The 24,127-nt window shown below is 36.5% G+C and overlaps 1 protein-coding gene across 4 annotated transcripts in view; it reads left to right on the top strand.

Annotated features, from left to right (window-relative positions):
- Positions 1-23,456, top strand: part of cyth1a (cytohesin 1a) — a 57,282-nt gene extending 33,826 nt beyond the window's left edge. For 3 of the 4 annotated variants that reach the window (XM_058768922.1, XM_058768921.1, XM_058768923.1), the window contains exons 2-13: positions 4,509-4,591; positions 6,557-6,621; positions 8,073-8,139; positions 8,229-8,347; positions 10,283-10,363; positions 10,867-10,979; positions 11,335-11,483; positions 12,778-12,890; positions 18,897-18,975; positions 19,405-19,473; positions 19,604-19,758; positions 22,015-23,456. In XM_058768922.1, coding sequence (XP_058624905.1) covers positions 4,509-4,591; positions 6,557-6,621; positions 8,073-8,139; positions 8,229-8,347; positions 10,283-10,363; positions 10,867-10,979; positions 11,335-11,483; positions 12,778-12,890; positions 18,897-18,975; positions 19,405-19,473; positions 19,604-19,758; positions 22,015-22,093 — 1,172 coding nt within the window. In that variant the 3' untranslated portion in view covers positions 22,094-23,456. The remainder of the gene's footprint in view (positions 1-4,508; positions 4,592-6,556; positions 6,622-8,072; positions 8,140-8,228; positions 8,348-10,282; positions 10,364-10,866; positions 10,980-11,334; positions 11,484-12,777; positions 12,891-18,896; positions 18,976-19,404; positions 19,474-19,603; positions 19,759-22,014) is intronic. The other variant, XM_058768920.1, reaches the window with a different exon arrangement.
- The last annotated feature ends 671 nt before the right edge of the window (positions 23,457-24,127 follow it).

Here is a 24,127-nt window from a genome sequence, read left to right as displayed (position 1 = left end):
TGAAATCAGCTGTATTTGAGAAATAAGGACAAAATGAATGCAGAGACAATGCAAAGGTATTTTTAAAGGGTTAGTTCACCCAAAAATTATGTCATTAAATACTCACCCTCATGTCGTTCCAAACCCGTAAGATCTTCATTCATCTTCAGAACATAAATTAAGATATTTTTGATGAAATCCGACAGCTTTCTGACCTTGTATAGACAGTAACACAACTACCAAGTTCAAGGTCCAGAAAAGTAGTAAGGACATCGTTAAAATAATTGTTAAAATATGTGACATCAGTGGTTCAATCTGAAGTTTATGAAGCTACGAGAATACTTTTTGTGCGCAAAAAAAACAAAACAAAAATAATTACTTCATGACATGCGTAGATTGTGGTGAATGCACATTGAAGACTGACACAGAAGATACCAAATTGTTGAACAAAGTCGTTATTTTTGTTTCCTTTGCGCACAAAAAGTATTCTTGTAGCTTCATAAAATTACAGTTGAACCACTGATGTCACCATTTTAACGATGTCCTTACTACTTTTCTGGGCCTTGAACATGGTAGTTGTGTTGCTGTCCATGCAGGGTCAGAAAGCTCTTGGATTTCATCAAAATGATCTTAATTTGTGACAGAATTTTCATTTTTTTGGGTGAACTATCCTTTTAACAACAGTGGAGCAAGTTGAGGTGTGGTGGTGAAGGTTGAGCCCTTTTTGTCCCCACAAGGAGTGAGCCATAAGCCATTGCTTCAGTATTCCACTCAGCCAGCAAGTAGACATTAACTGCCTTCCATCCATTCGTTTTCCAAACCACTTGTACTATATAGGGTTGCAGGGATTCTCTCAGGCAGGGAAACACCCTGGATGCACAGCCAGTCCATCACAGTGTTAAAATGTCTTTTGGATTATTGGAGAAACCAAAGCACCTGGAAAAAACCCTTGCAAACTGCACTCAGTAGGGATTCGAACCAGGGACTTTCTTGCTGTGATGTTACAATTCTCCCTACTAAGCCACCATGCTGCCATTCACCACATTCTTTCAAAGTGATTCACTGCACACTTGTATGGACAGTCTCCCTTGTGCTGCCAAGAGTTAAGTGCTAAGGGACTGACAGCTTGTGTCCTGTTTTTGGAGAAGGACCTTCTGGAACATTCTACTTTCTGGTCCTGAGCTTCTGAGCTTCTTGGTGGATTGTACAACTGTCCTTGCTCCAATCCCTGAGACAAATGTCTGCTAGCATCTACTTTCATTATCCAGTTGATGTCTGTTGCCTTAGCAATGTAATTCTGTTACAATGATCAGGAATAATAGCAGGATCGCTTGAAGAGGTTGTATGTCTCTGCAATTTCTGCAGCTCATTCATTACATATTACATTCAGAGAACTTGAACTTATTTATGGGATTTTTTTTTTTTTTTACCATAGAGCCTTGGGCTCCCATAGGCACATGCTAAAGTGGGTTAGATCCAAGAGAGGAGATCCTCGACTATTAATTTCCTGACTTTGAGAGGAGAGTTCTCCAGTGGTTCTGGGTGGAAAATAAGCGTGTGCCAATTCTGACAAGATGGAAATTGGGCTGGGTCTTCAAGGGCTTGTTTATGTCAAGAGGCTCTCGGTAATTGCGGTTTTCTTTGCTGGGTTATGGTGCCTCTGCCCATTAGGAAGATCTCCACCCTTCCATTCACTCTGAACAACTGTAGAGCTGCTTTAGCGACTAATCAGAGCAAAACGCTCTTCACTGTTCCGGCCTTAAATAAGGACCACACAAACAGGTCAATAAAAACTCCTGCTGCTGTCAGCAGCAGAACTCAGAGGGGAGATGTGAGCATGCACACTAAATATGTCAGCGAAAAGCCCATGATAAACCAGGTCAATGAATAAGCAGAAGAGCATGTTCTGGATAATACCCTGATCAAACCAGCTGAGCTGTTTCACAAATCCAGAACATGGGTGTTTGAGACACGAGTCGAGAGATGCTGGTTTTGGCACTTTGAATCTTCAGTTTCTGTTATCAGTTAGAGATACATTGGTTTAGTTGAAATATGTTTTATATTCATATGCAATCACTATTTTAAGCATGTCTGAGGCTACAGTGGGTTCCAAAAATCTGAGACCACTAATGAAAATGCTTTTAGGCTTATTTTAGGCTATAATGTTTCTTTTCATCATATTCCATGTTTTGCTAAAACAGACCGATATTTATCTGGCGTCAAATAAAACCCAAAAACATTGGCTTCCAAAATAATACCAATGTTGCTAAAATATTATACTAAATGCACCAATGTACAAAAACAATTTAATTTATTAAACATAATAATCAGTATTAACAATTCTTCTGCTAAATAATAAAGTCACTGTTTACATATTAAAAATATCTTGTTGTTTACTGTTAAAATTAAGCTTGTGTAATCAGTGTTTATTCAATCAGCCAATTTAGACATAACGTAAATAACTTTTTAAACCAATTTATTGAAATTAAAGGTCTAACAAACACTTTCCAGCACTACTTGAAAAAATCTAGTTGAGATAATAGAATAATTACCCTGTATTAGTCTTCAACATTGGAAAATGCTTAGTCAAGAAAATACTTAGGAAAATGCTTAGTCAATGGTATTTGAGCAATATAGACACACAGCAGCTGTTTGTAACTTGTATCTGATGTACAATAATTTTTGCTGTCTGCTTTATATTGCATAATGTTATTTCTTATATTTAATTAACTATCACCTTTTAAGTAGCGCCAATAGTTTTACCATTTACTGCAGTCGTTCTTCTAGTTATTTACCTATAGTGGTTAATCAGTTGAATGTCTTGCACTTTGACAGAAAATGCTTTACTTTTGCATTGCAAAATAAGATGGATAGGGACAGAAAGAGCTAGATGACTGGTTTTGTTTGTGACTCTTGACACTTTAGCTGTGTGTGTGAGTTCATGTGTGGGATGTTATAGCGTGTGTGGGTGATTCTGATTAACAGCCTGACTGTTCCAGTCAAATTACTCCATTTGAGACATGATCTGATCCTGCAGCCCTAAAATTTGAGATTGACTCCTTTATCAGTTTTGTAGCTATGCTACATCGCTCTTAATTCATGTCAAGTAATTTAATTTTTAAAGGCATCTTTTCAGGAAATCGTGCATTTACATATTACAGCCCCTAGTGAGCAAGTCCGAGGCGGTTGTGCCAAGGAAAAAACTCCAGGAGATGTTTAGGCAGTGGAGGGAAAGAACCTGTGTGGGAAACCGGTCCTCCTGTGGCATTACAGTGAAATCATGCTCCTCATGTGGGTTTTTTGAGCAAAGCAAACACTGAGCTCTCTCTTCACCTCATTTCATTGTTCATTGCTGAAGAAAGCAGAACTGTGACGTTTCTGTGTCTGTAACTTGCATGACTTTGAGGGGTTTTCCATCATCAGACTGCATCAGTACAGGAGTCAGAATACAGCAGTGTATGTGAAGTGCTTCACCATGTCTTTCCCTCAGACTCTGAGAACTACAAGGGTTTTTACATGGTTAAATTAAGTTTCTTTTCAAATCAGCTTTCATTCATTCTGTGCAGTATTTGTGTCACATGTTTTTTTTTTCATAATTAGTGTTTTTAGGGTCATACACTTTTTACGGTCATTATGCCAATGTTTTTGAGGTTTTTAGAGTGTGTCAACCCAGTATGTGCTATTTTATTTTTTTTATATGTTTTAATTCATGGAAATAAGTAGGTCATATAAAACTGTAGCTATATTTTGTGTCTGTCTCAGTAATTTGAATTATTAGAACAATGTTATTTATCACCATCATAGAATTATTTTGCAGTTTTAAGTTTTACTTAATGATTTTGAGTTTTATTTGTTACAGTAGGAAAAATCACTGTATGATCCCTTTAATTTCAGTCGTAACTGAATGTTTCTGCTGTGAAATTAGTGGTTTTGCCCACTGAGTTTTCGGCACCCTCACAGATGGGGTTTGAAACAGTGATGGATTGCCATGGGTACAGGAGGATACTGTGAGTGAAATCTAGCAGTCACATGGTGAATTAAAGTTTGTGAGGACACTGTGGCGTCTGGCTAGAGAGCAATAAACCCATTTCTGTGATGCTGAAGAAGGCATAATTTAGGCAAGTTTGCTGGTCTGCTGATTTTCATTGATTTGTGCATTGTCATTTGGATCTGTTTGAGCCTCTTGACGGCATCTGCAGGTATTTGCAGGTCTTTTTATTTACTGTGCTTTTTTACTCTCTCTTGCATGTTTGGAGCAGGTTACACTTACCTAAGCAAACTCCTCTTCATCCAATTACAGTATTATAATGCATCACAATGTTGAACCGTGGACAGGAAACCAGGCCTGGTTGTTGTTTCTTTACAGTAATATGTTGACGATCGATGTGTGTATGTCGCTGCTGTGTTGATTTACCATATCACCCCTGTTAGCTTGTAATATCAGCTCTACAACATTATCAAAACAATTCGAGTTATTTGGCTGACAGAAAAACAGTTTTTTTTCATGTTTTTATTTTTCTTGTCCTCAGTGCCTGACGACCTCACGCCTGAGGAGCAGAAAGAGCTGGAAAACATCCGCCGGCGAAAGCAGGAGCTGCTGGATGACATTCAGGTAATGAAGAACTGGGGTGAATCATTCATTCAGCTCCAGCTCTAAATGTTTTGAGCTGCATGTCTAGTAGAGGCTCTTTGGTTTCAAAGTAATGTTTGAGGGTTTTTTAATTTTCTTATTAAATCATTGAATGTTTGGTAACACTTTAGTATTGGGACCAATTCTCACTATTAACTAGCTCCTTATTAGCGTGCCTGTTATTAACATATTGGCTGTTTATTAGTGCTTATAAAGCACTTATTCTGCATGAGCATATTCTGCATCCCTAATCCTACCCCATACCTAAACTTAACAACCACCTTACTAACTGTTAATAAACATCAAAATAGGAGATTATTGAGGCAAAATCCATAGTTAATGGTTTGTTAATAGCGAGAATTTAACCTTAAAATAAAGTGACCGAATGTTTCAGTTTTTAAGAGAGCATGTGAGCTGTCTCTGCATCTGTCCTCCACTCAGTTTAGCTGAATATCTTCTGATCTTTTATTAAATGTTTATTTACACATCAGAGATTTGCTGAAGCAGGGAGTGCCCTAACAAAACGACATTGAAACAGAAATTTCGAATACCTATATTATGGTGTTTTGGTATTCAGTATTCTCCCAAATGTGATAAATTTCTGGCAAGTTACAGTAAAACAAAGACTGATGTCCCATATTTTACTCTTGATAGTTATTTTGAAAGGTTTTCTTTGGCATTTGCATTCTGTATTAATGTGCCAATTTGCTTAAAAATGTATAAATAAATAAAGGCATTAGTTATATTATCATTTCATCTTATTTCCCTGCTGCTATTAAAGAACTTCAGGAATCTGAAAATATATGTGGCATAAGTGGTGGTCATGTAGAATCTGACCAGTAATTCACTAAATATGAACACAATTTGTCCAAATAGGAAATGACTCAAGCTGACAGGAACAGGGCGGAATTGTTTAGGAAAGGACACTCATACATGAGCTAAATGTTGATCATTTTCAGCTCTGTTACTATGACACAATCAAATCGATTCAATCTGTCATGGCACTGACCTCCAGTATACTATATACTCACTTAAAATGACTTTTTCCATGGGAATGTTTAATTTCTTACAGCTTAACAAATTTAAGAAAACTTCCCTGCCCTCTCTAAAACATATTTCTACATGTTAAGGTCTTCTGACAGAAGTGGTTCTGTTCTTGAGGCAGTTTTCCGTTGGGAAGACGAACGTCTGGGAAAACCAAAACAGCCTTTTCTTTGCTAGTGAGCTTTTTAGACATATAAACAGACAAGAACAAACACTTGAGAGCAAATTTCACCACCATACAGTTGATGGTTAAACAGGAAAAATGAACACGAGGAGGGAAAGCTCTTCATTGTGTGACCTCAGGACCAGTCTGGCTCCAGACCGTCACTAAACTCTTGGCAGAAGAGATGGGCTTGTACCCTAACTCCATTAATCTCTACAAACACATGGTGAAATAATCCAATTTTGATGTCTCTAGTTTTTACTCTGGGGCCTTTCTCCAGTTGTCCTCCTTTAATGACATTTATATCAAACAGAGCAGTCTAGAGCAAACGATTAATTCTCTGGAATTAGATTTGAGCCGTTAATGTCAGGCCTCGGTGAGGTGGGACAGGTCACATGCAGAGACCGCCACAGCACTCTCTTCTAGTAGACCTTTACACATTAATCATGCGCAGATAAGCATGTGTTTAAACAGTAATGTAGGAGAAGCCAACCTCGACTGGTTGATTTTGTTACTTTATGCTGAATTTCGCTTTCTTCGAAGACAGAAAATTACTTGCTGTTGAAACTTTCATCATTCTTTGTTGGACATGGTTACTGTAAATGGGGTTGTTTTACTCACAACACAACAGAATGTGCATGTCTCTTTGTTTCATTTCTCATCTTTATCAACCACTGTAGTAGTGTTGTTATCTCTGGAGTCTCTTTTGACTTGAACCATCTCATGTCCTCTCACCACAGCGTCTGAAAAATGAGATAGCCGAAGTGACTAGTGAGATTGAGAACCTGGGTTCCACTGAGGAGAGGTGAGTGGGCGTCCCCTGACAGACTACTCATACGCACCTCACTTACACTGACATGCTCACTTTGTGAGTCATTCCTGAGGTCAAATCTGACTAGTATCTTAGCATCTAGCTGCACAATCTACCATTCTACATAATTAAGCACAATAGAGAATTTCCAGACAACTGTCAGCGTATTTCTGTGTGTGAAAGAATGTAGAGTTTCAAAAATGATTCCAGGAGGGTACAACGGGGCTAAAGGTGTCTTTGATGTTATTTTCATCTAAACCACTAGATGGCACAAAAACGTGGCGTAGCACTTTTCAAAACATTCGCTTTTCAAGATGCACGTGTATATTTGTCTGATCCTTGATGCGATCGCGCGCAGCAGCGCAAAGTTTATTCTGTGCTTATTTGATCTAATATTTTATGTTTTTTAAAATGTTGTAGATTTAAGTAGCAAATTAGAATCACTAAAATTAGTGCATATATTTTGAGACAAAGGTCTTCTTAAAACAATTTTCAGTTTTGTTTAAGATAATTACAGCAACAGTTTTTAAATAAGGAAAGAATATGTAAAAGTACGGTATTTGGGGTAAAAAGCGCCTCTGCTGTTGGGGCTAAAGGCGCACGGTAATTAACATGATAGTTAATAGATCGCTGACTTTTCCATTTGTTGATATGACATGGTTAGATTCAGATGATAAATATAATATATTATGTTGGGTGTCCATATTAGTGATAATCACCGTGTTTAGAATGAAGCCATCATATTTAAAAACATGATAATTATCATATAAAATATCATTTCTTGTTACTACTGTAAATATATATTCAATTATTATTGGATCGCCTTCAATGCTTTCAGAATCTTTACTTATTAAAATGATTTTGTTTCTGTATTTTAAAATATATTTTTATATTAACATATTTTAATGAATTAATTATTTACATTTTTAAAATAAGCAGAAAATAGTACAAACTTTGCTAAAGTGATTGTTTTGAACAAGTATTAATTTAGACATTATTTAAAAAAAAAAAAAAAAACGTTATTTTAGCAGAAGTATTTGTATCAATACCGTGTGCCTTTTACCCCTTTAGGCCCTCTTGCCACCTCATACATTTATACGATTTTTAAACAAAATAAACAACTTGAATGATTTATTTTCACACAAAATCTGTTGCTCCATTAATCTATTTACGTATTTATTTTTTTCTGCAATTATACATTTTAGGCACAGTGAATAGCACAGTTTTTCTTAAGGTGTGCCTCTAGCCCTGTTGTACCCTACTCTTTAATTCTGATTCAAAATGAGAACCAAATTTCAATTCAGGTTCACTTTTGGATCCATTTTTGGAGATTATGGAGGATGTCAGTCAGTATGGCTGTATATGAAATAAACCTTATGAAATATTTTGTGAAAGGGCATACAAAACATTAAATGTATGTTTAAAAATCATTATTATCGCTGCAGGAAAAACATGCAGAGGAACAAACAAGTGGCAATGGGCCGCAAGAAATTCAACATGGACCCCAAAAAGGTGATTAAGCAGAATATTAAAGCATATTCACTGAGTGAATTTTGTCTTTTTTTAAAGGCTAAACACCTTCAATGCATGTGTTTTTGTAGGGAATCCAGTTCCTCATTGAAAACGACCTTCTGAAGAACACCAGTGAAGACATTGCACGCTTCCTCTACAAGGGTGAAGGTCTTAACAAGACTGCAATAGGAGACTACCTGGGAGAGAGGTGAGTGTGTGGATATCAGTGCACGTCCATTGAGTCAGATAAAGGGCCATTCACTCAATAGAAAATAAAATGACGGAACCCAGTAGTAATAGTGATGTTTGACTAATGCAAGTCATTTTTTCAGGGTTTAGGCTTCTAAGAGGTAGAAGTAGCTTCAGTCTATCTTTGATGTCTTTGTTTCTTTAAGATGCTGAAATTAGCAACATTTCACTGGCTAAAAGGTCCATTGTGTCCACTGTCAGTAGTATAGAGATGCACACAAAGCTCCGCTCCCACAGAAGTCAGCTTCATCCCAAACAGCATTCTGTTGGTCAGCGCGGTGAATTCATGATGAAAAATCTGTGTGGGGAAATGTTTTCTTCCTACGAAATATTACCGATCACAGATTCCTATTGAAAAATGCAATGCAAAATTTCGCCGTTCAATGGTAAATGTGACTGCAAAGTGTCTCAAAAGATAAGTCAATCCTTTGGTTTGGTGTTGCATATTTGCATTAGCTAAATATAATTTGAATCAATAAAATATAGCTTACCTATTGCGTTAGAATCTCAAAATTCATATCGCAGAATAATTTTGACTTTAAAACTTGTAAGCAGCATTATATTACTTCTATACCGTTAAATCCACCATTACTAGAAACGTTAGTTTAGTTTAATATTTGTCAGTCGGTCTTTGTGCTCAATTCCTGGAAACGGGTGTCATCTTCTTACTGTAATTCGTACCGATATACAGTATAATGTGGATTGCTCTGTAAATCCCATTTGCATCTGTCTTTGATTAGCTTTTTATCCTGACTCTAAGCTCATTTGACTCTTCATATTTAAGGAATGTTGACTCAAACGGGACTAAAATTCAGTAATTCAAAGAGGCGTGCTATTCTAGTTCACTGGGCAACACCTAGTGACTTGGTTGCATCTGCGCAAGAATTCCTTTTTTTCCCTCTTTGTCTCATCTTGGGTTTCATTCCCACCGCTTCCTTGTTTTCTCTATTGCTTCACTCTGGGTGTGGCTGCTGAAAAAGTCGGGAAATGGAGAGCAGGGCTCTATAAGACAACAGATCAGATTGTATCTCTGAGCATTTCAGCTCCTCTGGCAGGGAGGGGTCTGCAGTGCTTTGTTCAGTTAGTGCACTGTCACCAGATCACTGGGAAAAGGGTGTAGAGAGGACAAGATAGCCATCATCCCCATGAGGGATATCACATCCTCTGCTTGTAGAGGTTAAATGGCAAGGCTTTGAAAAATGGTGCAGTGCTGAATGATCTCACACCCACTTTGTCTTGAATAAGTCTTGTGCAAGAGACTGAATTATGAACTTTTATCCATACATAAGACAAATTTGCTTATCTTCATTGCTTGGAAATGAGCAGCCAGTACATTTTTCGAAATCTCTCCTTTTGTGTTCCATGAAATAATGAACAGGTTTGGAACAACATGAGTGTTATTAAAAATGACAGGATATTTATTTGTGATTCTTTAAAGGGATAGTTCACCCAAATGGTTCATTTACTCATCCTCATGTCGTTACAAACTCTTAAGACTCATCTTTGAAACACAAATGAAGATATTTTTTAATTAAACCTGAGTGGTTTTTGTCTCTTCATTGAAAATGAATTCCACCAAAACTTTCAAGCATTAAAAAGTTCATAAAGACATCATAAAAGCAGTTCATATGAATCAAGCAGTTTAATCCAAATCATTTAAAGAGAGAACTTATTTTTATGATGAATTCATTCACATATAAATAATTAGCAATGCACATGTACAGAACACTTAAATATATGGTAAGCATAAGATGAACAAATATATTATAGGTCTGGAATAATAAGAATTATGCCTTATCCCTTAAAACTATTAAGTGTACTATAGGTGGCTTTGGATAAATGTGTCTGTTGAATGCAACTTACTACTTGCACTCATTTCCGCTTTGTTCAACAGGGATGACTTCAATATCCAAGTCCTTCATGCCTTTGTGGAGCTGCATGAGTTCACAGATTTGAACCTGGTTCAGGCTCTCAGGTAAAACTGACTGTAAAATCCAGTGTGGGCTCACTTAGTCTCACTGTCTCTATTGGTATGTTCCAAATGGCATACTGCCTACTACCTTTTCATTATATACAGTATGCATAATGTGTGGAAATAATACATTTGTAATTTATGAAAGACCTGCTATATTTGCTACTGTGTGCAGTGCAGTATGCAAACAACACAATTCATTGGATACAGTATCCCAGTAAATCAGCTGTGATATCAGACCACCAAGTATGCAACATAATGAGATCATGTGGCAAAAGCTGCTGTTTTAAATATTTACAAAAAAAATACTGCTACATGATTACTGTAATTACTGTATAAAGGCAGTACACTGACATTTCATTGTAAATATAACCAGTGTATTTTACAAGAAGTATGTGTAATTTAATCTCATTGCTTAGTGTTTTGATCCTGACGTGCACATCTTACTTTGAATGTCCTGGTATATAATGCGTTTTAATATCATTATGATATTTGTCTCCACACAGGCAGTTTCTCTGGAGTTTCAGACTTCCTGGAGAGGCCCAGAAGATTGACAGAATGATGGAGGCGTTTGCCCAGCGCTACTGCCAATGCAACCCGGGAGTCTTTCAGTCAACAGGTGGGTCTGCTTTACATTTTAGCCTGTGTTCTGTGTTCAATCATGCGTTTATAGCATTTTCAAGAAACATGAGCTGTGTTTTACCAATACTGTTTTCCCCAATCATGCTCACAAATTGAGAGTTTGAAATATTGAATTGGACAGATGCATTCTTCTCTAAATAAATTACATTTACCAGTAGCCTATATTTCCAACAGTCATGTTTGCCCTCAGTAACTTCACAATCATACCACTACTTATTAGCATTCATTCGACTTACAGTATGAACGTGAAATATTTAAATGACAGTGATGGAAAGATGCTGAATGTCATTGTGAATGGTTGTGACAAACAGTGTGGTTTTTTTTTTTTGCAGACACATGCTACATTTTGTCCTTCGCCATCATAATGTTAAACACCAGCCTTCACAACCCAAACGTAAAGGACAAGCCCGCAGTAGAGCGTTTCATCTCCATGAACAGAGGCATTAATGATGGAGGAGACCTGCCAGAAGATTTGCTCAGGGTTGGTCTCTTTTCACTTCTTTTTATGTCTGTAGATGTATTTATATTGTTGTGTTAATGTTTTTTGTTGTATTTTTTTCTCCATGTGTCCCCAATGTATTATACATCCTTACCTTAGACCTGACTTCCTCATTTCTGGTCCTAGAGAGCCAGTTTACTGCAGAGTATAGTTTTAGCTCACGCTCCAGAATCATATGCGAGTGTATGGCTGACTGAATGAATTAATAAATGAGTGAAAACGCATATTTGCACAAAAATATTTCTATAAATGTTTGGCTCCTTAAATTTACATCTTTTATGGTTATGTACTGTATATCTGTGCTTGTCCCTACCAAATGTATTCTGATATTTACAAGGTAATTGTTTTATGTCAAGCACACATTTTGGAACAAGGAGAAGATATAACTATTTGCAAATGGTGCGCAAACCGTAACCGTCTGATATTCAAAGAGTTATTGTCCTACATTTTCTAATTCGCCCTTCTCTCATATCTCTTTATTCGCCTGTCATTGCTGTCATTAGGGGTGTAAATGAAAATGAACGATGTGATTAAATAACTAAAGTGCAGAGTAATGGCAAGCAAAACAGAATAGCAGGAAGTGAAAAAGCATGTCTTAGCTTGCCTTGTTCAGAACAAAACTTTAATTATCATGTTTACAGGAATAGTGCAATAGCGATTGTGTAGACTGTAAATGTCTCTTTGGAAGAATATGCTTCTTGGTTGGAATATAATGTGTCTTCAAACATGTTTATGAATGTTTCTAACATGACAAATGAAAAATTGTAAAAATATAATCACTGATTATGTTAATGAATAAATATTTAAATGTGTAAAATAAAGTTAAAATAATATGTGTCAAAATAAAGTTCAAATTATAAGTAGGCTATGGTTGCACCTTCTTATAGAGGACGTTCGTTTCCTAGACGGCCATTGGGACAAGACCACAGGAACCATATGAGTCCTCTGCACAATCTGACTCTGCTGCAGCCTAGATTTAAACCGCTGGTTTCATCTGGTCAAAGGAGAACGGCACACTATTTCCCCCGTTTAATACTGTAAAGCTGCTTTGACACAATTTGCATTGTAAAAAGCGCTATATAAATAATGGTGACTTGACTTGAATTGACTTGCCTAACTATTCTGAATGAATAACTTGCATGCACTTCTATTGCGTTGCGTCTTAACATTTAAGGATATTTGTTGCTGTTCTGTAAGTGAAGTGTGTGTGCTTGTTTATAGCTTGTTTGTGCTTGTTTATGGTTAACTTCATAGTCTTTTGCTTTGACTCGTGCAGAATCTATACGAGAGCATCAAGAACGAACCCTTCAAAATCCCTGAGGATGACGGCAATGACTTGACACACACTTTCTTCAATCCAGACAGAGAGGGCTGGCTGCTCAAACTGGGTGAGTGGGACTACATGAGTAAAATATGTATTCATTTTTACCTTCACATGCACTTACACTTGAATAAGAGATGTCCTGATGGAACACATGGATTGAGTGTGAGCTTTAAGGTTTACACACACTTCTTGTAAGCCCGTTTCTATGACCTTCACAACATTTCTACACATATTATACAGTAGCACATCTTTCCCTCTGCTCTCTTGATGGATCAATATCTCCTCTCACATCATATGAAGGTAATCGCACTTCATGATCACAATGAATCAACTGCTTGAGATTGAACATATCCTTTTATAATTACACATAACTTGGTTGGATGTTAGGAATCAGAGCGCTGTCACTGTCATGAAAGCTGCAAGAGAAACTGCTCCTTCAGTTTTCAGTTATAAAACGACAACTGGTTGTTATTTTAATGAATTACGCTCATTAAAGGTATATCCATGATTACTGTAAAATGCTGATAAACACACCCATGAGTGCACTTTGTGAGATGTGTATTCATAAAATGTAGAAAAATTCCCAAGCAGTTGAATTTTATTCATTTATATGACTTTCCAGGTCTAGAAATCACACTTTTATAATTCTTCAAAGCCACCTGGTTGAGAAGCACAGCTTCAGAGCATTAAAGAGACTTCATAGAAAGCATAAATCATGTCAAGTGAAGGATTTTTTTTTATAGGTAGCTTCATTGAGGGTTTCACAGAGAGCCCACCAATTATTGTTTGAAATGACAATACGCAACAAAAATACAATATTTCACTTCAAAAGTCGGTCACCAAAGTTGACTAGTGTCCCTCCCATATTGTAATTAACATATAATTTACACAAATATGATTCATACATATACATCAGTGATACTGCTTTGCGGTATGAGCATCAAAACAAAGTAAATTCATTAGTATTTTACTATAGCATATTATTATAGATGCTTAAAATGGTCTGAAAAAGGTTAAAGACCCCTGAAAACAAAACTGCACCCAGAGACATTTTCCCCCTTCATTGAAATGGACAGGAAAGCTGTGTTAAATTTTGTGAATTGAATGCTTTCCAGTGTATATTTGTACTTTCATCCCCTGTTTTATTTCGGAATGGTCCTCCGTAATTCACAGCAACAGGAAATGCACAAGTTCTTCCTTTGATCAGAGAGGCAGCGTGTGGGGAGTATGATTTCCTATTTAATTTAATTTTTTTTTTGTTTCCTTTTCTTCCTCGTTTGTTTGTTTGTTCCCATGATTTTGGCTGTTGTCTTTCCCTCAGGAGGTATGTACACCTGTTCTTCCCAAACAATCGCTCATCTCTCGCTTTCAGGTGCTTTTGGTGATCAGCCTTGCTTCCTGTCCCCTTTTTCTGTTATTAGCTACTCTAGGTTCATTTTTTTCCCCCATGGGGTTCGTCTTTCCATGAGTTTTTACTCTAGTTTTTACATGTTCCTTCATTTGTTTGTCTGATGCTCGTTTTGTTCATTGAATCAGCAATTTTTGTCCATGTGCCACCCTGTCTCTGCGTGGTGGCGGGTGCTTGGTTTTTGATTTTGTGACCACTGTATTGAAGAGCACCTCTCTGTTTGCTGTGGTGTTCAAAACGTTCTCTGTGTCATTTCCACTTTGGGAGCTGCAGTATTTTCTGCTACCTCTCAGTCTGAACGGAGCCCAACAAACACCAATGAAAACAGCAAAAAAGAAGATTAAAGGGATCAGCATAAACGATTAAAGGCATAGTTCACCCAAAAATGAAAATTCTGTCATAGTTTACTCACCATTATGTTGTCCCAAACTCATATGATTTTCTCCTGAGGAACACAGCATCTGTCCCCATTCAGATTCATTTTATGTAGGAGTGAGCGATACGCTGCAATAAACTGGTATAAATTTGTCAACTGTTACAGATTTTGGATTATCGTATCTTTGCGGTTAAGCCATACCAATTAAAAAAATTTATATAATAAAAATAAATCAAGTAGTTTTAAACCATTCAAGCACTATAAACCGCAAAAGAGAACTCAATTCAGTACTTACAAAATGTCTGAGAGACGTTTCTGTGTAAACAAACCCGAAGCATACAAACATAAAATACAAATACACAAATCACAGCTGGTTATTTCCCAATTTAAAATAAACAGTTGGTAGAAAATCTTGTGTATCAGTACAGTATATTAGATTTGTGCATTAGGTCTTAAAGTGACAGCAGCCTAACACGTGGTACTGTCTGTGTAATGACAATTAAACAACAAAAGACAAAGAGAAAATTACTCACTGCTCTTGAATGAGTCATTTTTTAATAAGATTTATTTTAATTTAATAAGAATCAATATTTAATTCATGCATAAAAGACCATGCAGTTTTTTTTTAATTGTTTTTTTTTTTACCTTTGATTACTTATTCATTTTCTGTAATATTTTTGTTTGTTTGTTTTGTTTTGTGTTTTTATAGATGGATGTGAAAAAGAAAAAGATCTGAATTATTATTGTTCATATTTTCTTACTGTCTGTTTACTTTTGAGCTTTTACTTGCATTAGTTAGGCTAGGATGTTGCAGTGAATTGTCTAGAATTGTGAAATTTCTATCAAATAAATAAAAATAAATAAATCTAAAATGATGTCAGGACAAACGTATTTTAGGCAAAAATAACCTTTTTAGCAAAAATAATATTGTTATCGTGAAATAAAGTTGCACATTGTGATATAAGATATAAGATTTTGGAAAAGAGCAGCTTGGACATACTTCTAAACATTGTCTTTTGTGTTCTATTGAAGAAGGAATTCATATGGGTTTGGAACAAAATGACAGAATGTTCATTTCTCTGTGAACTGTTCCTTTTAAAATGATATTCAATCAATAATGGTTGAATGTCTGGAGTGCACAACATGTGGTGTTTGGTCTGATTAGACTGAGTCAGAAAACTGCATCTGGACCAAAGACTGCTGTTCTTCATGCTGTATGTAAAGTATAGATGTGTGTGTGTGTGTGTGTGTGTGTGATGCTGGATTGCAGCGCTGAGGAAAGTGTGTGTGTGTGTGTGTGTGTGTTTGTGTGTGTGCGTGTACATGCGTGCTTGGTCAGATCGGACTCACCTCTAGGATGCTGGGTGAGGGTGGGTTTTGTGAATCACTGAAACCAAAATCAAACTATATCTGAAGTGTTCTGATTCCCTTACAAGTCAAGAATATGAGATAAGCACATACATTAGTATAATAAAAAAAAAAAATCTAAAATAAATCAAGGATTTTTGTTGTCACATCAGAGACCTGACTAGGAATGCCCATCGCTCACCCAGCCCTGTATCAGTGTCTGTCAATCAGTCAGTCAGTCTGCCTCCTCTGCAGCCCAGCACGGCTCTTCACGCCCCCCCTCCACAAATCTCCTCCCTCTCTGAGGCATTTCTGGACGGGGTTTCTGCTGTACGCCCGCAGCTGGAGTGATCATTAATCACAGCCGATAACTCAATCAGCCAATCAGCTTGCTCAGAAACCTCTCACCTGCTGTAGTGCTCTGATTCGTGTTTGTTTTGTTTGTTGCTTATGCCAGTGTTAGAATACAATGGCAGTCTTGAGTGCAGGAGGATCATTTCCTGTTTAGCAGAAATGCTTGAAATTGCTTTCGGGTGGTTGACATGACCTGCTTGTGTGCAGTGCTGTATTGCATAGAAAACTAATTTAAACAACATTAGGCCTGTCACGATCATGAATTATGTGCTGAAGCTGATTTTTTATGTTTTACAGGAAAACATGTAATTATAGGCCCATATGATTTTCTTTACTGCTGTAAAAATAATATATTTTAAAATATTTTTGTTAGTTTTTTTGTGCATCTTCAATCTTGGTCCAACTTTCACACTGAAGCTCAGCAGACCTGAATTATAATATAATATAATATAATATTGTGTACAGTAAAATATTATACAGTATTGTGAAATAGTTTTACAATTTAAAATCGGTTCTCTATTTGAATATATTTTAAAATGTAATTTATTCTCTTGACGTCAAAGCTGAATTTTCCACATCATTACTCCAGTCTTCAGTGTCACATGATCCTTCAGAAATAATTGTAATATGCAGATCTGCTGCTCAGTTATCATCAATTATTATTGCTGCTAATATAGCAATAATAATTGATATTTCACAATGATTTTTTTTTAAATTTTTATCAAATAAATGCATTCATAGTGAGCATGAGATAAAAAAAAAAAAACATTTAAAAAATCCAAACTATTCCAAACTTTGATAATATAATATAATAAAATATAATATGAGTGAACCTACAAGCCTTTATTTTCTATGAATAAAGAACTGAAGAAGTGTCTTTGTATACTTTACAGCAGAGTTTTATTATTTTCATAAATAAAATGAGCGACTCATTTTCTTGTCTGTGACTGTCATTAGCGCTACATGAAACTCTAAGGCCCAAGAATGTTTTAGCATGACAAGGATGTAAAATAACAGTAAAACTTCTGCATGAAAATTGACATTATTGAAATGGCAAAACTGCAGTAGTATCATGGTTATCTCAAATATTTGTGATTCGATAAAAGAACCGAGATCAGGTGATTAATCAGTAATTGCGACAGGCCTAAATAACATTTTGCTAATTTATGATTTTAGAATCATTATGCATGCAGCTTTTATGAGCTCATATTCGCTGAGAGACTTCATGTGATACTTGTATGGCACGTTTGAAAATCCACTGCAGAATCAGCCAAAATAAAATTTGAAATTCTGAACAGGTAGAAATAGACCTTCTCATGTATATTAAGTTTAAAATTATTTAAAGATGTCTACAGACATCTACCACACTTATACACAGTTAAAAGTGTTTTTGGTTGCATCTCCTTTGGCACTGTGAGAGGAAACGAGGGTGGCGCAGGTCAGAGGTCATCCTCGGATCACTAAGCGCTGTGTTTACCTTGTGGTCACTATAGAGAGGGACGTGGGAAAATGTCCCAAGAATGAACTGCACTGACCTGCCGTCAGAGTCTGTCACAGCAGATTACTAAGATAGTCTCTGTAAGTTAATTATGTGGTTAACATTATTATGACCAAATAGAGCGCTGCAGTGTTGACGTATTTTTGTAGGCCAATACAGTAGTTTGCATCACACTAAAAAGTCAGTTAGTGTTTTCAATAGTTTTTTCCATTATTGAAGAAAAATAGATCATCTTCACAAATGAACAAAGTTTCAAAGCTTAAATACAATCAGCAGAAGTAAAAAGCTAAACGTAGGCTATGAATTTACCTGTTCGGTTTTCAAAATCAAAGCCTTTTTAAGACTACCAATAGCTTTTAAAAATCACAAGGGGGTATTATTGATGTATTATATGCCTTTAAATAAAATGTAAGCATATCTTGAGCTTGTGTTAACCACAGACCTTATTTCAGGCCAAAAACATCCACTGACAAACCAGATTTTGATCTAATTTCAGGGATTTGTTCTACAAAAATGTCAACCCTGCTGCACTCTTGAATCTTGTTCTTTTTTATTCTTAGTTTAGTTTTGTTTTTTAAGTGTAAAAAATAAACAAAAGTTTTAGGAATTGTCATTCAAGTCTACATTTTATTAATATTTTGACATTTAATTTGCCTATTAAGAATATAAGAGAGGTCAAGAAATAATGAGGAGAAGACAGTTCTGGGAAATGACAACCTGTGTGTATTTCACATGTTTCTGGAAAGCAAACCTCAACTAGTTCTAGATTATATTGCTCCGTTTAAACGCATTTTACCTTTGGCTGGTCCTTTCGGAGGTAAACAGAGTTTTTGGGTGGGGTTAAGAGGAATGGCAACTCTCAGGTGATGTCTGATAGTTGTGAAGGTCGACTCGTGGATTGAGCATGGTGTGGTGCTGGTAAGGAATGCTGTGCTTGGGCCTTATTGGACATGGAGTCGCTGTAGAAGAGCTCTCATTGTCTGTTCATCTGTCTGTCTGCTCTTCTGCCGCTCAACTCTTCAGCTGCACGGATCTGTGACGTCTGACGACTCATCACACGGAAAACTAACACTCATCTTTTGTTCCTCAGGGGGACGCGTCAAAACCTGGAAAAGACGGTGGTTCATTCTCACAGATAACTGCCTTTACTACTTTGAGTACACTACTGTAAGTACTGAAGGAAAAAGAACTTGTCATGCTAGATAGAGAGATTTGTGGCTTTTTTGTGTGATATCTGACATAATTTATTTGATCATTTACATGTGTATTTTTTAATTATTTAATTAATGTAAATAATGTAAATTGATTCACTAAAATAGTCACATTTATCGATAGCTGAATAACTTAAGTTATTATGAAAAGTATACATATCATTAAAAAAAGAAAATACCAGTCAAACTGATTATTTGTATACTGATTTGTTGTATTGTTTTGATGTTATAGACCCTATGAGCCTTTTCGTTCCCAGCTTGATTTTCAGTAATATGTTCTTAAAGCTGGTAAAAATGTATTGATTTTTGATTTTTCCTAAGGCTTTATCATGTGGTCCATGGTGAATTGTAATAAATGGAAACTAACGTGTCTCTTTTCATGTAGGATAAAGAACCAAGAGGCATCATCCCCCTGGAAAACCTCAGCATCCGTGAAGTGGAGGACAAGAAGCCGGTAAAACATCCTTCTCAGCTATTTTTAAACTGCAGAGACTGGATCTTTTCCTGATTATGTAGGGACTCCTATGTGTGCGTCTCCCCCTCGTGGTCAGATATGTGATTGTCTGCATGTGTTTGCTTTTCAGAACTGCTTTGAGCTCTTCATCCCTGACAATAAGGACCAGGTGATCAAGGCGTGTAAGACCGAGGCGGACGGACGGGTCGTTGAAGGAAATCACACCTTCTACCGCATCTCCGCTCCCACCGCGGAGGAGAAAGAAGAGTGGATGAACAGCATTAAGTGAGTGCTACTCATCAAGGGATATTCTGCTTTAAATACAGCTCATTTATGGTAATAGTATATTCTTTTGTGGTCAGATCCAGACAATTGTTAAATGTGTTAAATAAATGTTTTGATTCTGATTGATCAATCATTCTGGAGTCAGGTATTTTTCTTTACTGACACAAAAATGTCCAAAAAACTGACCAATGTCTCATTTAAGTTAGTTTTGTGTCCCTCATTTGACTCCACTCTCACTTTCTTCTGACATAATGAAATAAGTCAATATTTAATGTAAATTTAAGTTGTGAGGCTATTTACACTAACTTCGTCCACAAATGTGTGGTTGGGATAGACAACATTATAAAAGAGTTTGAATCCGTCTTTCGCCGAACTTGTTCTTCTCTCTTTCTTCCCTCTTTTCCCATCACATATCAGATCGTAAGGGTGTTTATTTTCAATAAAAATGGAGGGAATATTCAAAAAGTGGAAGTAAAGTGCCTCACGAGTACACTGTAAAAAAGCCAACTTAAAATTTTAAGGCAACCAGCTTCAGCAGATTTTTGAGTTTTCTCAACTTGTCGTTTTAAGTTTATACAACAAAAATGTGAGAATCTTAAAATTTTAAGTTGGCTCAACTTTTTTTTTTTTTTTTTACAGTGTAGGCTTAGGGGTAGGTGCATGGCGGGTTTTACTGTCCCTTTAAAGGGATAGTTCACCCAAAAATGAAAATTCTGTCATTAATTACTCACCCTTGTATTGTTTCAAACCTGTAAGACCTTTGTTCATCTTCAGAACATAAATTAAGATATTTTGATGAAATTGAGAGTTTTCTGACCCTCCATAGACAGCAAGGGTCCTTACACGATCAAGGCACAGAAATGTAGAAAGTACATCGTTAAAATAATCCATGAGACATCAGTGTTAGCAGCAACACACGCATGCATCGTGATACTCTCGTTAACGGTGGCAGACTGTCCCAGAAGAGAAGAAATCGTTGAATAAAGTTATTTTTGTTTTCTTTGCTCACAAATAGTATTCTTGTAGCTTCATAAAATTATGGTTGAACCACTGATGTCTCATGGACTATTTTAACAGTGTCTTCACTACCTTTCTGGGCCTTAACTTTGGTAGTACCCTTGTTGTCTATGGAGGGTCAGAAAGTTCTTAGATTGCATCAAAAATATCTTCATTTGTGTTACGAAGCTGAATTAAGATCTTATGGGCTTGGAACGACATGAGGGTGAGTAATTAATGACAGAATTTTCATTTTTGGGTGAACTATCCCTTTAAGGCTGCTTCCATTTACTAATTTAAAAAAAGAGAATTTACACTCAATATGTTATTATTGCGCACTGTTTTATAATGTACTACAGTACTGAGGTGCAAATATCTGCCAAGTAGCCTATAAACAGCATCTAACTACTATTTACATTTATTGCAAAGAAAATACTGCAGTTTTTACATTTTTATTTTTATTAAGCTTCTTTATACAGCACAGGTTGTTTCAAAGCAACTTCATAGTAATAAACAGGAAAATAACAGTATTAATGTTGCAAAATTCAGTTACGAAACAAATTGAATTTCAGCAGTAAAGCAGTTTACAGAAGACAATAGTGTCGTTATTCAGATTTAATTAATAACAATGTTCATCAAATATGAAATGAGTTCAGCTGAGCTATAAAGCAACTCTACAAAAGCTCAATTCAGATTTTGGGCCAGATTTACTAACAGCTTGTGCCAATGCAAGCCGTCTTTTGCGTTAAAATAGTACTGTCAGGATTTACTAAAGGTAGTAAGACAGTTATTTTTTGTGCCTGACCTTATTGAATATGCATTTGTAGAAGTTTCCCTTTCAGACACAAAATGAATGGGAGGAGAGTATTCAAATGAATCACCCAACACGAATTACTAACGTTTGCGCTCGTCAAATTATTATATTTTGATATTTGCGCCATTATTGAACGGCCAAAAAAAGCATGTCTTAAAGCAGGCAGTAATTTGTGCTGCTCTTAGTAGATTGCGCTGGTCATTATGTGTTCTTTAATATGTGCACATTGTCATTAAATCACACCCATCGGAGCTTTTAAGGAATTGTGCTCTAATGCTAATTTGCCTTGTTTAGTAAATCTGGCCCTAAGTTTTGTTCTCATCCAATAGTATCAGTCAAATCGATAATGGAAAGTATTAAGTGTTATTTAACCACAACTGAGCAATCTTTAGCTCTAACATTAGAACAGAAGCAGTTCTCATAATATTCCTCCTCTTCATCTCCAGGGCGGCCATCAGTAGAGATCCTTTCTACGAGATGCTGGCAGCGAGGAAGAAGAAGGTCTCCTCTATGAAGAGACACTAGAGCTGCTCAGGACGCTGGCGTTACAGATTCAGGGCTACTGGAACTGCTCCCCCTCGTGGAGACAGCTGAGCTGTGCAGAGAGAAAAACAACCCCAGCTTCAGAAAGAAACCAGACCGGATCAGCGAGGGCAAACCTTGCTGGACTCTGCACCTCTTTTCAAACATCTTCTTGCTCAGCTCAAGTGTGCATGTGTGTGTGTGTGTGTGTGTGTTGGAAGGAAGTCAGTGGGCTTTTTACTTGCTGCTGCTTCCTTGAAACCCCCAAAGAGAACATTTTTCCTCACGCTTAACCAAAATACGCTCTCTCTCGCTCTGTCCTCTTTCTATACCTCTCGTCTCTTGCACACGCGCACACTCTTACATTATCTGAAATCAGCAGGTCTGACAGAATGTGGAAAACCAAACGAAAGTTCCTACGCGCATCAGAAAAGGAAGATTTCCTTCGTGCTGATGATATGTACAGGCAATAAGTGTATTTTTACATTTTTTTTTTTTAATCGTGCACAAGCGGCTTAGTCGTCAGAGGTTTATTTGTATATTTAATTGTAAAAACATTTTCCAAGAGACTTCTATAATTTGCAAAGGAAAGCCAACTTTGTAGGGAGGGTTGAGAAATCACCCTAGATTTGTTGGCAGATTGATTCGCCCCTAACGGTAAACGGCTCCACGGGCATTTGTTTATTTTCTCGGCAGACGCCAGCGCGTTTTGAGATGCAACATGCGTATTTAGCATGTTGTGAGAAGCTGCTGCAGTGCTTTGAATATTGGCAGCTGGGTTTGCAGTGTAACACATAAGCAGAAAGACTGAATGGTGGCCAGCTAGGGATTATGGGATATCAGCATTACCAGGATATCATGCATCGGTGCTACCTCTCAGAAAGACAGGACGGTAATTAGCATATTGTAATGTTTTTTTTTTGTTTTTTTTTACGTGAGGTCATTTAACCTAGAGTGTTTGGACTTTCACATAAAATGCTTTTAATAAAATGAATAAATGTGCCTATAATAACAATTCAAGTTCAGTGTCAGTAAAGACTGTCAATGGCAGTTCAATCAGAAGTCCTCCGGATGCTCCAGTGCCTGCTTGCGTTTCTCCAGTCACCTTCTTTTCTTGGGTTTCCATCAATCTAGCAGTTATTCTTCAAGCGAAATATTAAATCTAAGCAGTATTGGTTTAATTTATCAAAGATGTACATACTTTAGTGTATAGAGAATATTGGTTTCCATTTTATAAATGTGTGTACTGTATGTAGCAGTATTGTACTAGTCGAGTGCCATTTTCTTTCTCTTTTTTTTTTAAGTTCTGGAGGTCGGTACCATTGTTGTGGTAGCCAGATCATGCTGAAATAAAGATATTATAGCAGCTGTGTTTTGCTTTTTGACTTTCAATTTTCTATTCAAACTATTCAATCACATAAGCGCTGATTACTGACTAAAAAGAAAGGAAAAGCACAAAACTGAACAGATTTCTGTAACAGAGAAATACAATCTGAACGCAATATCTGATGAATACTGGTAGGTGGCAGCATAACGACATTTTTGCTAAAGTTCCTGCTAAGAGGTGGAGATGTTGGGTTTTCAGTGAGGATTTGTGTAAACAAAACCGTCCTCTGTTTCTTTTCTATTCATCTACAATAAAACAAGAAAATCTGATTTAAAAGCTTGGAAATCGGCGCATTTTGCTCTATCCTGCATCAAATGACAAACTATTAACTGCTGACTATTATTTAATAATATGATGAAGTAATTTGTTTTTTTAAAATGGGATTTATACTATCAGCCTTTATGATCCACTGGCCTGGTTTCACAGACAGGGCTTAGACTAACCCAGGATTAGGCCATAGATCAATTAAGACATTTAAGTAATTTTTATAAAACTGCCTTAGAAAAAAAACATTGCTGGTGTCCATCTTGAGACAAAACAAAGGCACTGATATATTTTAAGATCAGTCAGTGCAAGTTGCTTTCAGTTGAAACAGCTCAGTCTGGGACTAGGTTTAAACCTTGTCTGTGAAACCGGGGGTAAATGTTTTG

Source organism: Onychostoma macrolepis, chromosome 03, assembly GCF_012432095.1.
Source record: "Onychostoma macrolepis isolate SWU-2019 chromosome 03, ASM1243209v1, whole genome shotgun sequence".
Lineage (NCBI taxonomy): Eukaryota > Metazoa > Chordata > Actinopteri > Cypriniformes > Cyprinidae > Onychostoma > Onychostoma macrolepis.
The sequence above is the reverse complement of the archived record's forward strand: the minus strand, read 5'-3'. Positions and strand labels throughout refer to the sequence as shown.